We start from the raw sequence: 17,748 nt of genomic DNA on the forward strand, positions 1-17,748 counted from the left end.
AGTTGGATTTTTCACTCAACAGTCCCTTTAATACCATCATTATTATTTAATGCCCACTTCAGAAAAAAAGGAATATGACCACTCTGAAGTTGGATTTATTTGTTTCTGCTGGGAGATGTTGTACAGAAAAGTTACCTACTGTCCTGACAGGCCCACGACGCTGGCTTCCCTGTGGAGCGTTAGCACCATGTGAAACAGCAAGCACACAGGCAGGCAACAGAGAGAAAGAGAAAAAAAATGACAACAGAAAACCAACATAAGAGAGAATGAGAAACAAACATGCCATGACAGAATAAACAATCCTGAAGTGGAGAGGAAAAAAATAAAAAATAATAATGATGATGTACGAGAGGAAATCGAAAGGCAACTGAAACAGGAGTTCAGGTTAAGGGCAGTGCAGTGATCAGAGTCACAAACAAACATGCAGACGTTAAATCAATAGGCTTGCAGCTGTGAAATATAAAAGTATGTCTGAGGTTTAATATAAAATGAGTGATGGTAAACGCATAAACAAATGTTAAATCTTGCATAACGTGTGAATTTGGAATGAACCTGCTGCAGCGGGGGAGGAATAAAAAAAACAAACTGCTTTATTAATGAATGACCACAGCAGACGTACACGCAGCGCAAACACTGAGAATTACGCTGAGCTGAGTCGAGCAGCGACTATCAGGACAACCGCCCGCACGCTTCATCAAAACAGACAAATTTACCACCCCACCGGGGTTGGGGAGGGGGGGGGGGATCAAAGACTAATACTATGAGCCCCTTTGCTGGCTAGCAGAGCATAGCCAGAGATTACATTTCAGCTGAAACAAATGATAGGGACTAGAGCACCTTTTCGCATTCATTTGGTTTCTTGAAGCTCATTACAGGCAGAGCTGCATGTTTAATGAGGCCATTGATATGCAGGTCATGCTTTTTCCAGATCTAATCTGGGGAAAAATGAAATTTTCAGGTGCTCCCAGGCCAAAATCCTTGATAGCACAGTTCCATATCAATGAAGCACTGATATGAGAGTGAGACTAACTGGAGCTGGACTTCTCCCAGTGTTTAATGTGTGCTGCTATCAAAGGCTACCTGTGAGTGGAGCACATAAGCAGCCTTATGTAAGGTGTTATGAACAGTAAACGGGAAGTCCATCAAACATCACTGCATTTTAAATGCATTTCCTAACACATCCTGTCTCCATACATAGTGTGTGGCATGAGTAATGCTTTTAATAATAATAATAATAATAATAAATTAATTTAATTTTAGCACATGGAATTGATTTTGTTGCGCAGTACTTTCAACGCCTTTTTAAAATGTGCTTAAAAAGGAACACCATCCTTCCAACCTAGATGTTATGGAATGCGATGGTACATAACCTCTGATTGGCTGAGCCACATTCAAAGCCATTGGCTCCACATGCACAGGCAGTACATAGCCGCACACATCATATAAATTGTGTATGAATGGGCAAAGGTATTAAAGCTCACTGTTGATCTTGCAATAATCTCAGGCCATTATGTTGCTTGGCAACCATAACCTATGGTTAACCAATTACCTGGTTTGGTGGAAGAATTGTGTGTTGTTGTGATGTATTATTCATTTATTAATTCATTCATTCATCTTCCTAACCGCTTTCTTTGAGAGCAAGGCAGGGATACCCCCTAGGGATACACCCTAGACAGGACGCTAGTCACAGGGTCATTTTTAATAATAATAAATGAAAGGATTTATTGCACATTGATGTATTTTGGTGTTTTGTACAATTACAATGAACTAAACATTAATTTTTAAGACTGATCTACATGTATGATTGTGAATGTGTTGATTTTTTATCTCATGCTGTAATACAGGTTTTGCCAGCAGGTAAATACAATTTTAATGGCAATTGGAATGGAAAGGAAAGGACAAGGAGAAGTTACGTGCTAAGCGCTGCTGCTTCATCAACATGCTTTTACCTCCGAGTGCATGCTATGCTAGCTTTCTGAAGATAAGAGAGCAATTGCTCGGCAGACTTTCTTAATTTTCCATGTGAGTCATTTGCTGAACAGAGTGAGCCCAGGAACAAAACAGCACTAGAGAAAGCTGGAGCAATCCTTTCTCTGGGATAATTACCCTGTGATAGGCTTAACTTGCTCATACTTTCAAAACCATATTAGGCATTTTTAAACATCATATTTATTTTTTTACATATTTATTTCTCTTGACGTAGGGCCAAAACAGACACAGAGTACACATCTGCGACTTCTTACGTGTTTATGAAATTTAAGCATCTAATGTTTTATGGAGTTATCAGCCTCGGGATGAGTGCTCACTTTTGGAATGTAAGGCATGATGAATAATTAAATTAAATTTATTGTGACATTAACTATAATTGTTATTTTTACTTTCTAGAGCTTTGTTCATTATTCTGGATATGTCAGATCATTTCCTCGCTGTAGCACAAAATCCCTAAATACTAAATACTTTTTGAGCCAGTTCTTCTTTACAGTGAGGCAACATTTCAGGATGGATGGACCAATAGAAATGCTGCTATTGGTCTTAGAATAAAAATTTTTTAAGGGGTTTCATGCATTTATTATGTATGTATCTCCAAAATAGAGGAGAATTTCCAGGAGATGGCAAAAATCAATGTAAAATCAGTGTTTATGTACAGTACCAGTCAATATGTTTGGACACAGCAGGACGAATGTGTGCTGATTATCATCTAAAAACCATTTGATCCAAATTCTAGGGTGACCATATGGTTGTGTTCAAAAAAAGAGGACCATGCGGACACACCATACCAGCATAGTCCAGCATGACATCCTATATAAGCTGGATACCTGTGTGTCCATGTATGAAAAGAAAAAGATGGTCACCCAAGAATTTGGATCAAATGTTTTTAAGATGATGATCAGCACACATTCAACCAGGTCTGTCCAAACGCCTGACTGGCACTGTACGTTTATAATATGTCCCTAACATGAAATGATTCCACGTGTTAGTATCAAAGTTCATAAAGTAAGTTAAGGGTGACCTCAAACCCAACTCTAAAAATGAGAACTGTCGCAGTGGTGTTCCAGCATCGAGTGTACAGCCTTCATGCTGTTACTGCAGCACAGTGGGACAAGATCCCATTACAGTAGTACACCTGATTTTAGAATAAACGCTGGATAAGCAGGCCATGGTCTACAGCACATTTAAAAAAAAGAGTTAACCAAGGGAGTTCTCTGGCTTACAAGCTGAAAACATCCAATTTAATCACAGTTGCATTTTATGATGTGGGGCTGGAAAGTTCTGTTTAAGCTGACCCTGCTGTATTGGATTGCATGGAAATGTGTGGTACAACTGAATTAAGATTATTGATCTCATTTTTGAGAGTTACAGAAAATATATACTCCAAAGACAAAAACTCTGCACTGACTTTCCTTCATTCCATACAACCTTTCCACCCAGGAAAATCAATCATACCAACACAACTTTAAGTTGCTCACTTCTAGCAGTTGTGTTGATGTAACATGATCAGGGTGATCAGGGTTCATGTAAAAATGATCTGCATCAAGTGAATTGATGGCAGCACTGTGTACATGATGCTCCGGTCTCCAAACTGAGCTTAGTCTTCAGACTGGGCTACCCTGTGTAATGGAATTACACCTGCATGATTTGTTGTTGAGTATTTCTGCGAAAGCATCCCCTGCTCCATCTGCTCAGGTAAAACACACACTTGTCAAGGTGACAAGTAAGCAGCTGTATTCCTCTACAGTCCATACACACTCACAGCCATGCAGTCACAATCCCAAAATGATGAAACGCTACTGCACTAGTGCTGCTCTGCAACATATCAGAGCGAGAGACTCCGAGAGAGAGGGGAGAGTGAGAGAGAGGTGAGGAGAGTTAGAGGAGAGAAAGAAAGAGCGAGAAAAACATGAGGAAAGTGAGTGAGAGAGAGAGAGAGAGAGAGAGAGATAGCAAGAGAGAGAGAGAGGGAGAGAGAGCGTATTATCGGAATGTGCTGAATATGATAAGGACAGATTTGTGTCCTTTACCTTCACCCACACTTCTGTCTGTCAACTTCAACAGTGACTCATTTCCATGTTGTGAGTATCTGCTGCTGTTTGTGCGTGCAGCTGCCGAAGTGTGTGTTTGTGTGTAGCTGCTGGAGAGTGTGTGTGTGTATCTGCTGGCGTGTGATAATACGAGGAAAGAGCTGTTGCTTCTCATGTGTAAATAATGTTCAGTTGTGTGTTTAGAGCCTCAGCAAGTGGGTGCGTCTGCATATTTCATGCATATGTATGCGTGGGGGAGCTGTTTGTTGAGCTTCGGGTTATGAATGAGTCTGAGAAAAGTGTGTGTGTGTGTGTTTCTGTGGGGAAAAATGTAGGAAAAGCAGAAGAAACAGAATGACTGTGCAGTGCAATGGATTGTGGGGTCTTCTAGTCAGGAGTGGTGAGTACCTACCAACAAGGGTAAGAGGAGGCGACAGGGTATCGTCCCATCTGGGCCGAACTGACAGAAGGGCTACTGTAGTACAAGACATAGAAACGTTTAATGAAGATTAAGGAAGGATTGTGCAGCGCCCGATTGTGTAGATGCAGACCGGTCAGAGTGCCCATGCGGACCCCTGCCCACCAGTGAAAGCGCTTACAAGCTTTGTAAATAGACCCTGGAGTGATGGAAGAAGGAGGCCTGGTCCGATGAGTCCTGTTTATTTGTTGGAGGTGCCCCTCACAAGTAACAGGATTTGGTGGCTGAAACCACACATACCACTTTCATAGGTTTTGTAGAGGGAGCTGCTTTGGTGAAACAGCAGCATATTAGGCAGGTCATAATCATAACGTTTTGGCTGATGGATGACCTCTCCTGACAGGTGTGTTTGTGTCTGTCTGTGTGTGTGTAAGGGTGAACCTTACCTACATACAGTTGGCTGTATAGCTCCAGTCGAGTGTGTCCTTGCGCTGGTGCAGGTCGGACCTCTCTGTACTGCTGGTCCAGCTGCAGGATAGCCTCTTTAACGTTCCTCTCTGCACTGACCCTGTGCCACTGGTCATCGTTCAGCGGGGTCGGTGAGTGGACGTTCAGCTCCACTGGACCATTCCCAACGTCAAATGAGAAAGACACCACTGTGGGAGCTGCAGAGAAAAGAACACAACGTTACTGAGAGAGAGCATGGATGGAATACGGAAAACTGTGGCCTGTCATTCAATTCAATTGCTTAACCCTTAGCAGTTTTCACCGGTGATGACAAGAACATGCTGTGATTTTAGATTGATTATAATGTTTCATATGTTTTTTTCAAGATTTGAATTTGTCTACAAAAACAAAAAGCGATGACTGAAGACTAATTCTAAATCTAATGATTTATTATTTGAGTCTATTATACTGCTACTAGTACACCTACTGCTTTTTGAGTCTTATACAAGTAGCCCTGTCTGTCACGTGGGAAACCGGGGTTTGTTTCCCCAACAGGGAGTCCAAACAGTTTGGGAAGCCATGGCCTAAGGGTTAAAGAAGCAGGATTGGGATTGAAAGGTTGCTGGTTCTATCCCTAGGTCTGGCATAGCTGATGTGCCCCTGAGCAAGGCATCTAACCCCCTGTTGCTTCCTGGATACTGAGGTGGCTGCCTACCGCTTAAAACTGTGTGTGTTCACTGCTGTGGAAGGGCTCAATTCCGTTGCACTGATGTAAAATGACCATAAATGATTATCTTGATGCACTTTTTGTTTTGTGTGTAATTCTGTACAAATCAATACTGAGGTGTAAAAAAGGCATTCAGAATGGGTTTGGGATAGAGAGACTTAGGGACTCAGATTTCTTTACAGTGGTGATGATGGGAATCAGCCATTTTATTTACTATTCAACACCAGCAGTGAAGCGACACGTCTCCTGGGGTTTATATGGAATGATGATGCTGATGATGGTAAAATAGTGGCCAATCTGAAAGAACATGTTATTTAAATAAATGTCTCAGGCAGTACACAGTGTATTTACAACCATCTGGTGTAATAACTTTCTGTGAGGAAGCTTTCAGAGGCATCAAACTCTTCACATGTCTGGTTTCCATTCACCACCACTGTGTACAAGTCTGTGCCAATCCCATACTGAATGACTTTTTACCAACTGAATTGAGCCAATGTAGAGAAATCTGTGAAACTCCCCTATACATATGATCAACCTAAGGCAGACAATCCTACAAGCTGCAGTGTCCGTAGCTGATACCAGTACCAATACCATCCACTTTAACATTGAATTCCATTCAATTTGTATGTGTATGATGCTGCTCTGGCACCGTCTTGGCCACTTTTACTGTTTATCTCATGTCATATGAGATAATTTATGATAAATATACCACAAATATGCCTATCAGGTAAAACTACAATTAGAATTCCTTAATTAAAGTTAAAAAAAACAACAACCCAGCTCTGTATTCTTGAAGAGCTTTTAATGAGCGACTGTTGAATATTCTCCTTCATCAGTGCAGATGAATGACAGATGGAATCGCAGAGGTATTAGCAGCAGGAGAAGCGAGCTGTGTGTGAGTGTGAGTGTGTGTCGTGATGTGTCATTTCCTGCCCTGAGAGTTCGGTCCCTGTAAAATGTTTTCCCTGAGGGCGTCACTCCTGCGCAGTCCTGATTTAGGCTCATCTACCTGCCATCAGAGCCCCGCTGAGCAAACCTGTGCCCACCCACACACATGCTATGCTCCACTTTAGCTTACCATGGGGCCCTGTCTTCACACACAGCACTGATGACAGGACATTAATTACTGAAGCCAGGAGTTACCACAGTGGTCAGACATTGGATTCCCCCTCTGTAAGAAGTGGGAGTCAGCAGGAGACATGTGCACTGAGGAGCGTCCAACACTCACAGCCTGATGTGTTGAGCAGTTTGCTCCTGTTTCAGGCACAGTTGAGGGCATTTTAGTTGAAACATTTGAAGGGTAATATTTGAAGCTGGTTTTGCATGGATTTTCCTCCACCTTTTATAAGCAGGCGTAAATGAACAGCGTCTCAAAGACTTTCTTTAACAAAGGCAGCAGATGCAGTGGCTAAATGGAGACATAAGTCTCGAATGCACCCTAAAAAGAGTGTTTGCCAACAAAATAACACCAGTCGGCCACTCAGGATGTGTGAGAGAAGACACAGCACTAAATATGTCTCGATGCTTCTACAGTACACGCTCACAGGCTGTGGTACTGTTTCACAAAGTCTTGTGTCACGAAGAAAGTAGAAAAAAATTACTTTCTGGTGATCATGATCTACAACAACATGATCTAGTTTTAGTCCAGAAATAACTTTTATTACATTACATTTAATACACTTTATTATATTATTTAAATGTTCACATCAGCTGAGCGAGACTAAGAAGACTATATATTACATCAGCATAAAAACTGGCCAAAGAAAGTACAGTAAAAGACAAAGCTACGTATTACACCTGTCCTCAAACAGCTGCATTGGTAACCAGTTTCCTTTAGAAGAATTCAGATGTAGATTTTTTTCATTCGTTCACTACCTGGTAATCAGGTACATTCCCCCAGGAGTGAAAATCAGCCTTTTTCCATTGCAACCCCTTGGGTTTTTGGAACTGACAACTAAGACCCCTAAAGCCTTGGGTATACTACACACCTTTCAAATTCGTAGCGGATTATAAAAAGGCATATAAAAATATTTTTATTTAGAATTTTAAAAAATGGCTACACTAAATGTCTAGAGATCACTACACACTACACCACTTCAACCTACTGCGTACTGCTACGAACGTCCCTCGCGTTACCTTGGAGATGTAGATTCACGACCACCATTTGTGTTGACCCAAACTAGAGTTAGCATGATCTGTACACAATGCAGAGGGAGTTGCACAGCACGTACTGGAGGAGACCCTATGTACAAGGCCAGACGTTGGAAATACGAATTTCTGTTCCAGATTAACTGGTGCTGCAGTACTGTACATATACTAAGGGCAGAATGTGGCTGCTGCATCATTTAAGGGGTGGGGGGGGCAACATATTTAAATAGCAAACTGCCTAAAAACAACGTTTCATGCTCAGCATTGTTTTTTTTTCTATTTATATTCTAAATGCATTTGCTTGCTACAAAAAAAGGAAGCCACAGTGGGAACTGAAGCATAACCTTTACTGTGTACCGTTACATGCCTACTATTAAATTCAAATGTATTAAATCTGAATTAAATGGTATGTAATAAACTGTGCATTGCCACTAGAAGAGCATTCATTTATGCAGTATGTAAAGTGTAGAGATGTATGGGCAAAGGCTAAAGAGATGGTGGAGAGGCGGTTGGATGACCACAGGTGCATGCAGGATACCAATAAATAGATGCGGTTTAATTCTTGCTTTATGCCTTTGGTAAAGTTACTTCCCAATGATGGACCTGACTACTATAACTGTCTCATACTTTTATCAGAAAACCATTTATTTTGAAGACTGTCTTTACACCAGTTTTGATTTGGCTGGTCCGAATGACAGATGATAAATCACACTGTACAGATGATACAGCAGCCATATTGTTCATTTTTAGCATAAAATCTTCTGTAGTGGTAAAACGCTTCCACTGAGGCCTCAGACAACAGACGGTTAAAGGCCGTTCTCCCAGTGTTCAGTGCTAACCAGACACGGGGGATCAGCTAATACGATTACTCTGGGAATGGAAGTTAGATAGGCCTTAATTGAATGCAGTCGGAGTGGAAAACAGCTCGAATCCAGGCAGTAATTATTCTGTTGTACCTAAACAACCGCTTATACCACGGCTTCAGTTCAAGGACCATAGCGAGGGCTAGACTAGCAACTGCTATAGAGGAAGAAAGACTAAAGAAACATTTTTGTACATGAGATGTGCAAATTTGAAGAACCTCTATATAATTAAAAAGCTTCTACGTCTCAAGATCTCACCAAGAAACAAGGCTTCAGTACCTTAATAATGTATTAAAGAGTGTGGTGCAGGTGCATAAGCATAGGTCCTATATCTCCTTCTACAATGAAGTGAAGTTTAATTGCTTGCTGTGTGGAAAGATGCTAATCAGGTCTGAATCAAACAGTCTACGAGGTCATTAAGCTGACCAGTTCATTTGGGTTGCAGTAATAGCCGAACAGCAGCTGGAAGCAAGAGCTAAATCAGAGCTGCAGATTCATCTGAGGTCACTGGGGACCAAAACTGACAAATGAGTGATGTGGAAAAGAAGGTGTGTATTTCCAGATCACCAGACCATTCTCTTAAACACACACACACACACACACACACACACACACACACACACACACAAACACACACACATACACATGCACTGAAGAGTATGTACATTCAGGACTAGTAAAACAGTTAGAAGAGCACAGTCAGAAGAACAAAGTTAGATCACACTTAGAAGAACAGTCAGACGACTGTCAAAAGAACAGTCAGATGGTTACAGTCAGAAGAACACAGTCAGAAGAACATAGAAGAACACAGTCAGAAGAACACAGTCAGAAGAACATAGAAGAACACAGTCAGAAGAACACAGAAGAGCACAGTCAGATGGTCACAGTCAGAAGAACACAGTCAGAAGAACACAGAAGAGCATAGTCAGAAGAACAAAGTTAGATCACACTTAGAAGAAGAGTCAGATGACTGTCAAAAGATCACAGTCAGATGACTGTCAAAAGATCACAGTCAGAAGAACACTGAAGAACACAGTCAGAAGAACATTGAAGAACACAGTCAGAAGAACACTGAAGAACACAGTCAGAAGAACATTGAAGAACACAGTCAGAAGAATACAGTCAGAAGATCACAGCCAAAAGAACACAGTCAGATCATAGTCAGAAGAACACAGTCAGAAAAACATAAAAGAACACAGTCAGAAGAACATTGAAGAACACAGTCAGAAGAACATAGAAGAACACAGTCAGAAGAACATTGAAGAACACAGTCAGAAGAACATAGAAGAACACAGTCAGAAGAACATTGAAGAACACAGTCAGAAGAACATAGAAGAACACAGTCAGAAGAACATAGAAGACAATCAGAAGAACATAGAAGACAATCAGAAGAACATAGAAGAACACAGTCAGAAGAACACATTCAGAACACAGTCAGAACACATTCAGAACACAGTCAAAAGAACACAGTCAGAAGAACATATAAGAACACAGTCAGAAGAACATAGAAGACAGTCAGAAAAACATAGAAGAACACAGTCAGAAGACAGTCAAAAGAACACAGTCAGAAGAACATATAAGAACACAGTCAGAAGAACATAGAACACAGTCAGAAGAACATAGAAGAACACAGTCAGAAGAACACATTCAGAACACAGTCAGAAGAACACATTCAGAACACAGTCAAAAGAACACAGTCAGAAGAACATATAAGAACACAGTCAGAAGAACATAGAAGACAGTCAGAAAAACATAGAAGAACACAGTCAGAAGAACACAGTCAGAAGAACACATTCAGAACACAGTCAAAAGAACACAGTCAGAAGAACATATAAGAACACAGTCAGAAGAACATAGAAGACAGTCAGAAAAACATAGAAGAACACAGTCAGAAGAACATAGAAGACAGTCAGAAAAACATAGAAGAACACAGTCAGAAGAACACAGTCAGAAGAACACATTCAGAACACAGTCAAAAGAACACAGTCAGAAGAACATATAAGAACACAGTCAGAAGAACATAGAAGACAGTCAGAAAAACATAGAAGAACACAGTCAGAAGAACATAGAAGACAGTCAGAAAAACATAGAAGAACACAATCAGAAGAACACAGTCAGAAGAACACATTCAGAACACAGTCAGAAGAACATAGAAGACAGTCAGAAGAACATAGAAGAAGACAGTCAGAAGAACATAGAAGAACACAGTCAGAAGAACATAGAAGACAGTCAGAAGAACATATAAGAACACAGTCAGAAGAACATAGAAGACAGTCAGAAGAACATAGAAGAACACAGTCAGAAGAACATAGAAGAACACAGTCAGAAGAACACAGTCAGAAGAACATAGAAGAACACAGTCAGAAGAACACAGTTGGAAGAACAGTTGCTGATTTCTCTGTGAACTCCAGACACTGTATGGATTTGTTTAGTTTGTTCAGTAGCTCACCTGATTTACTTCCTCAAACTGAAAGCTGTGGCTTCAACAGGGCTGCAAAAATATCTTGTACATGAATGAAGCATTATTTAAATGAAATATGTGCCATCCAATCACAATTTATGGCTATCCCATGCCAACTGAATGAGTTATCTGCTTGGTTCACTCTGCCATACAGACGTCTGTCCAAGAGCTATACAAATGACCCTTTTTCTCTCCACTTGCAGCTGTCCCTTCACTTTCCTCTGCTTCCTATACTGGCCAAACACACTTTCTCCCTCTCTCTGACACTCTTCCGCCCTGCTGGGGTCCAGCTCCAGCCTCCTCGCTCCACACATCATCACGCCAAAGCCATGGCTAACGTCCAGGCCGCATGCAGGACACTTTAACACCTGCTATCAGGAGCCATGCAGTTACAATCACTCTTCTTTATGCTTTCTCGCTCTCTCTGTGTCTCTCTCTCGCTCTCTCTCTCACTGCTGCAGGTAGGGAGCGCTAGATTGCCACTATAGAGAGAGACAGATAGACAGAGTTAGTGGTGATGGCTGGGGAAGGAGTAGAGGAGCTCAGATCAGCACTTTCGGTCTCAGTGCCACTCGCTACTGCAGTGCCAGGCTGGCAGCCTCTAAATCACCAGTGGAACCCGGGCATCAGAGCGTGGAGCAGGCTGGGAACCTTAATACACAGAACAACACAGGGTAACCAGGCTTCAAGCGGAAGATCGGGCAAAAAACCCCCCCCCAAAAAAACAGTTTCTTCTCTTACCCCAAGAGTAGCTGATCAGCCAAGACATGCTTGGTGTCTAAAGTTTGCTTCTTTAGTTCAGCTACTGGGAGCTTATATACTGCTAATTAGCTAACCAGGGGCATAGCTACAGGGGGCACTTGAAAGCCAGCCTACCCCACCCAAGATTTCCAACTGTTTAAACACATTTTGTTAATAGCAATGATACCAAGATAATACCAATTGTAAGGTTGTCTTGCAACCTTGTGTCTTTTTGAACTGGCACCTGCTGCAGTCAGTAGCATTTCATCACAGTTTTGATGCTGGAACTTGACTGTGATCACCCATACAATGAATTCACATACAACAAACTGAGGTCACTACAATGACAAACCTGACTTTTGTGACAGTTGTGTTCCTTTATGGTGATATACACTCTGTTTCTGATCATAACAAGCTCCCTTACACCCAGTGTAAAGTGTCTTGAATCCCTTCGTTTCCATTCATACAGATTCAGTCTATAAGCTACTTATCTAACTAGCATCAGTATGGCTGTCACAATCCCAGATGTTTGTAGTATCCTAGTGTTTATGATGATTAATCCAGATCTGACCAAAGTAATGTTACTTTGGTCAAGTCTGGCTTAATAATCATAAGCTGTTTATAATTCTTAATTATAATGCAGCCGTTTGCCAAATTGCTGTATTGAAATAATACTGTGTTGTTAAATACAGGATTCTGCTGCCTGCTGTTGTAGTTACTAATGTTACAACCTAACATAAAGCCCTACAAGAAAAAATTGAGGCTGTTACTGCAGGAAATGGGGGGGGGGGGGAACTATGGGGGATATTTTACAACTGTTAGGTAAGATGAGTAATGGGGATGCCAAATATTTCAATATTCATCTTGTGAAGCAATTACTCTTGGACCTGTAATTCTGTCTGCTGTGCACATACTCAGGATATACTGTACACAGTTCTGTGTTCCTGATTCTAAGGCAGTCATGTTTTTTTGGTTTCTTTCATAAATGTAAATGTAAATAATGGTCTGGTAAAGTTTGTGGGTTTTTCTTGTCATACATATACATGACATATATATATATATATAGTCATGTAAAGGTATTGGGACACCTGCTCTCCTATTGTTTCTTCCAGAAATAAGGTTACTGAAATAGAGTTTATCTGATCTTTGACTGCATTTAGTGACAAGAGAACTAGTGAGATCAGGATGCTGGATAATCACCCCCCATCCATCCCCAACCCCCAAACTCATCCCAAACATATTGGATGTGGATGGATCATTCCAGAGAACAGTTTCCTGCTCCGCAGCTTAACGCTAGGGGGATATGTACTCCTCCAGCCCACATCTGGCATTAGGCATTAGGTATGGTACCAATAGGATCATGTTTATTGTTCCAGAGAGTCTGATTCTATTGGCAATACTTCTCTACAGGATCAAGACAAGCTGTGTGTGTGCACTTGCACATCTGTGTCAGCAATGGATGCAACTCCAAATAGCCGAATGCATTCATTAGGGCATACATTTGGACATATAATGTATATAAACAGTTCAGCCATAACATTAACACTCCTGACATGTGAAGTAAAAATATCCCGTCAAGGGGTGCGGTCAATTAGACAGTATGTGAAAAGGTGATGTCTTAAAAGCAGAAACAAATGGGCAAATGGGCGACTTTAACAAGGGACAGATTGTGTTAGGTAGACAACTGGTCAGAACATCTCCAGAACATCAGGCAGGTCTGGTGGGTTTTTTTCTGGTATGCAGTGGTCAGTACCTACAATAAATGGTTCAAGAAAGGAACCACCTGTGAACCAGCGACAGGGTGATAAGCACCTAAAACACAACCTCACAACTTACAGGATTTAATAATCTGCTGCTAATATCTTGGTGTCAGATACCACAGGACCAGTCAGAGGGTATGACCAGTCAGAGTCCATGCCTTGAATGGTCAGATCTAGCATATTTTAAAGAAAAGAAAGTGTTACAATCATCCTTTGGCAGCTTCTAGGTGTCTGGAGCCTCTGCCTCGCTTATTGTTACCCTCAGATATGATGAGTATCACTGTGAGAGATGGTGAAGTTTGGTAATTATGGGCCCCGACTTAATTTAATAAAGAGGAAACCAGGTGTTGGATGGAACTGGAAACACTGGTTGTCCTCCAAGAGAGCACTGGAGATGGCAAAGCTAACACACTCTCACTCACAACCACAATCACAATAGATTGCTTATTTGCACTTATTAAAATCTCAGTGTTTATTCAAACAATTCATCTATTACAGTCCAGGTGAGCAGCTTTACATACCTTGTTTCTCAGATGGACTAAGACTTTCACACAGCACTGTTTGAGTGAGTGTGTGCGAGTGAGCGTGTGCGAGTGCAGGTGCAGCAGGTGGATGGCTTTGCAGTGTTCTCTCTGCTCTCCACTCTGCCATTCTCTACTCTCTGATCCCTGTAATTGGATTTGCTGCACTCGGCCGGCCAACAGCGAGCGTCAACACACTCCTGCACTGTTCCCGAGGAGTGTGTGCCTGACTGTGTGTGTGCGTGCGTGCATGTGTGTGGACTGCTTCTTCACTCAGAGAGAGGGCACTCTGCCAAACACTACACACACACACACCATGAAAACCAAACAAAACCAAAGAGGCAAACATACATGTACCCTGAGAGAGAGAGAGAGAGAGAGAGAGAGAGAGAGAGAGAGAGACCTAACAAAGTTGTTCTCTATTTTAAACTACTACACTGATTTTAATCTATAGTACCACCCATTCAGCATACTGCACATTTCCCCCGCCCATTCAAAAATTTTAAATCTGCCCATTTAGCATACAACAGATTTGATTCCACCACCTATATAGTAAAATCAATTTAGCCCCGCCTGTTCATCATACAGCAGATTAGCCCTGCCCATTCAGCATACAGCATCTTAACTTTTAGCAACATCAGTTTACATTCGCCCATTTAGCATTCAGCATACCCATTTAGCCCCACTCATTCAGTATACAGCAGATTAGCCCTGCATGTTCGGCAAATAGCAGTTTTTTCCAGTGTATTGACCAATATTAGATTAGCCCCACCCATTTAGTATATAGCAGTTTAGCTTCACTCATTCAATATGCAGCAATTTAGCCTCGCCCATTCAATATGCAGCAGTTTAGCCTCACCCATTCAATATGCAGCAGTTTAGCCTCACCTATTCAGTATGCAGCAGTTTAGTCCCACCCATTTAGTAACATCAGTTTAATCCTATCCATACAGTATACAGCAGTTTAACCCTGCCTGTTCAGCAGTTTAGCCACGCCAATTCAGCCTACAGCAGCACAAGCACTTCAGAAAGCCCAGCCAACCAGAAAAGAGCTTGTTACCATATTGTGTTAACCCCTCAGACCCTTTAGCCCACATTTCTTCACTTTCATAATCACATTACTGTCATAATCACCATTACTTTTATAGGCCCTAAAATAGAACCCAGTGGGACTCCAGAAGATATGATTCATCAAAATGTTTCAGGATTAGTTACTAAAAAAGGTAAAGGGACACATATTTGTCACTGTACAGCAAAATGTGTCCACACATGAACACACTAGTAAACTAGGGGCAGTGATTACACACACACCCAGAGCGGTGGGCAGCCAACTCCAGCGCCCGGGGAGCAGAGAGGGTAAAGGGCCTTGCACAAGGGCCCAACAGTGGCAGCTTGCCAAGCCCGGGAATCGAACCCACAACCTTGTTATCGATAGCCCAGCGCTCTAACCGCTGTGCAACCACTGCCCACTGCCCACTAAACAATAAACCTAGGGTTCAAGGGGTTAAAGGACACTAACAAAAACAGAGAATGTGAAATGGTTATGTAAAAATGTATTCTTTTAAATGTAGACTGTTTGCCATTTAAAAACCAAAAGCTCAAATATGATGGACGATATTTAGTGATATTTAGAGATTAAACATTCTAATTTAGAGGACCAGAGAGTGAACGTAAAGTATGTGCATCAAGACACTTGATGCAAGCCACACAAGCTGTGATAAAAAAAAAAAAAACAGCTGTGATAGATTTATTCATACCAACTCTTTTCTTCCCTCCAAGTGGCAAAAGCATCAGCTGTGCTGTTGGAAACAGTAATTATAAAACACATTTTAGCATCCATTTACAGGAAGTTGTGCATCAGTCTGAGGATCGTCGGCTAAATCCGGCCTGAATCTGCCTCGTCTCCTGCTTGCAAAATAACTCCCATCTCCACTGCGTCTGAGGTAAACACTATCTCACAAGGGGTGCCATCACTTCTGCTAAATGTCAGAACAATAGCAGCCCATACATCAGCAGATGGTTACATTAGACATCCATTACTGCAGAGAGAGAGAGAGAAAGAAAGGAAGAGAGAGACTGAAAGTGAGGAAGAAGAGACAGACAGGATGAAGCGCAGAACAAGATAGGCAGATGAGCAGAGAGATAGAGAGAGAGAGAGAGAGAGAGAAACAGGGATAAGCAGGTGAAAGGGAAGTGAGGGACAGCCATGGAGAAAAAAAGAGAGAAGGAGTGAGAGGGGACGAGGAGGAGAAAGAGATGAGAGATTAAAAAGAGAGAGAGAGGAAGGACGAGACAAAGAGAGTGTGTGAGAGAGAGGATGATAAGAATGAGACAAGACGAGAAGTTAGGAAGAATGAAAGAACGAATGAATGAGAAAGAGAGAGAGAGAGAGAGAGAGAGAGAGAGAGAGAGAGAGAGAGTCATTCTGAGGGCTGTGTAAGTACAGGCGGGGTTGAGTACAGGTTTGTGTGTCTCTGCTTGGTGTGTTTACGGAAACATGAAAACAGAAGGAGCTTCTTTGTGTGATGAACACAGCCGAGCCATGCATGGTTGAGTTTGGCATCTCTCTCTCTCACTCTCTCTCTCTCTCTATGCAGAATGGCATCTCTTTATGAAAGATTTATGCGGTTATCAAAGAACATCATGGAAGCTCTCAGGTCGCCCTAATCTGAGCCTGTGGAGGCCCAGAGCCTCGTTTAGCTCCCTGCCGAGTGCCAGACCTTATAAATCTTTCAGTCCTGCATTAAAGGCCTGTATCATGGAAAGCCAAAAGTTTCCTTTTTAGTTGTAATAATCCAGTGTCCTCCTAATAAGTGTGCACCCACTGCTGAAACACAGTTTGTTATATCTCTGTAGAGAAGCTGCCAGAAGATTTGTTAGAGGGTTCTTTTCCACATGAGTTGAAAATCACCATGCACTAGCGGGGTCTGAAGCCCCCTAACACTGGACTGTTCCTAGGGGAGAGGTTGTTACTTCCTTGAGGAAGTGTTAAATAAAAAAGAAGTCTTCTTTGAAGATCAGCAGAAGTCTACAAACCTTTAAACATACAACATATGTAAACACTGTCAAGACTTAACAATGTCCTTATACAAAGTCCATATACACTGTATGTGCAAATGTTTGTGGACACCCCTCCTAATAAATGCATTCAGCTACTTTAAGTTGCACCCATTGCTGACACAGATGTGCACACACACAGCTTGAGTAGAGAGTGCCCCTTGGAGTACTACTGCCTATAGAATAGAGGACTCTCTTGAGCAGGTAAACATCAATCTGTTTGCACCATGAGTAATGACAGGCACTGGTTAGAGGGGTATAAAGCCACCCAGCATTGAGCTGTGGAGCAGTGGATCTGTACTCTCTGGAATGATGGAGGTTATCCATCCAATATTTTTAGGATGAGTTGAGGATGAGGTGGGGTGGTGATCAACCAACATCCTGCTCTTGTCGCAGAATGCAATCAAATTCTCACAGCAATGCTCCAAAATCTAGTAGAAAGCCTTCCCTGAACAGACAGTTACTCCAACAAAAGCAGGATCCACTTTAATACCCTTAATTTCAAAGGAAACAATGAATGAGCAGGTGTCCCAATACTTTTGTCCATATAGTGTATGTCACAACCCTGAACACATTTATATAGCAG

The 17,748-nt window shown here is 41.7% G+C and overlaps 1 protein-coding gene across 1 annotated transcript in view; it reads right to left on the reverse strand.

Moving 5' to 3' along the window:
- cntnap2a (contactin associated protein 2a) overlaps window positions 1-17,748 on the reverse strand; it is a 514,884-nt gene that overhangs the window by 58,517 nt on the left and 438,619 nt on the right. The window contains exon 17 of the mRNA XM_072688821.1: window positions 4,884-5,102. Within this exon, the coding sequence (XP_072544922.1) occupies window positions 4,884-5,102 (219 nt within the window). The remainder of the gene's footprint in view (window positions 1-4,883; window positions 5,103-17,748) is intronic.

The sequence above is a fragment of the Salminus brasiliensis genome, chromosome 1 (assembly GCF_030463535.1).
Source record: "Salminus brasiliensis chromosome 1, fSalBra1.hap2, whole genome shotgun sequence".
NCBI classification, from domain to species: Eukaryota; Metazoa; Chordata; class Actinopteri; order Characiformes; family Bryconidae; genus Salminus; species Salminus brasiliensis.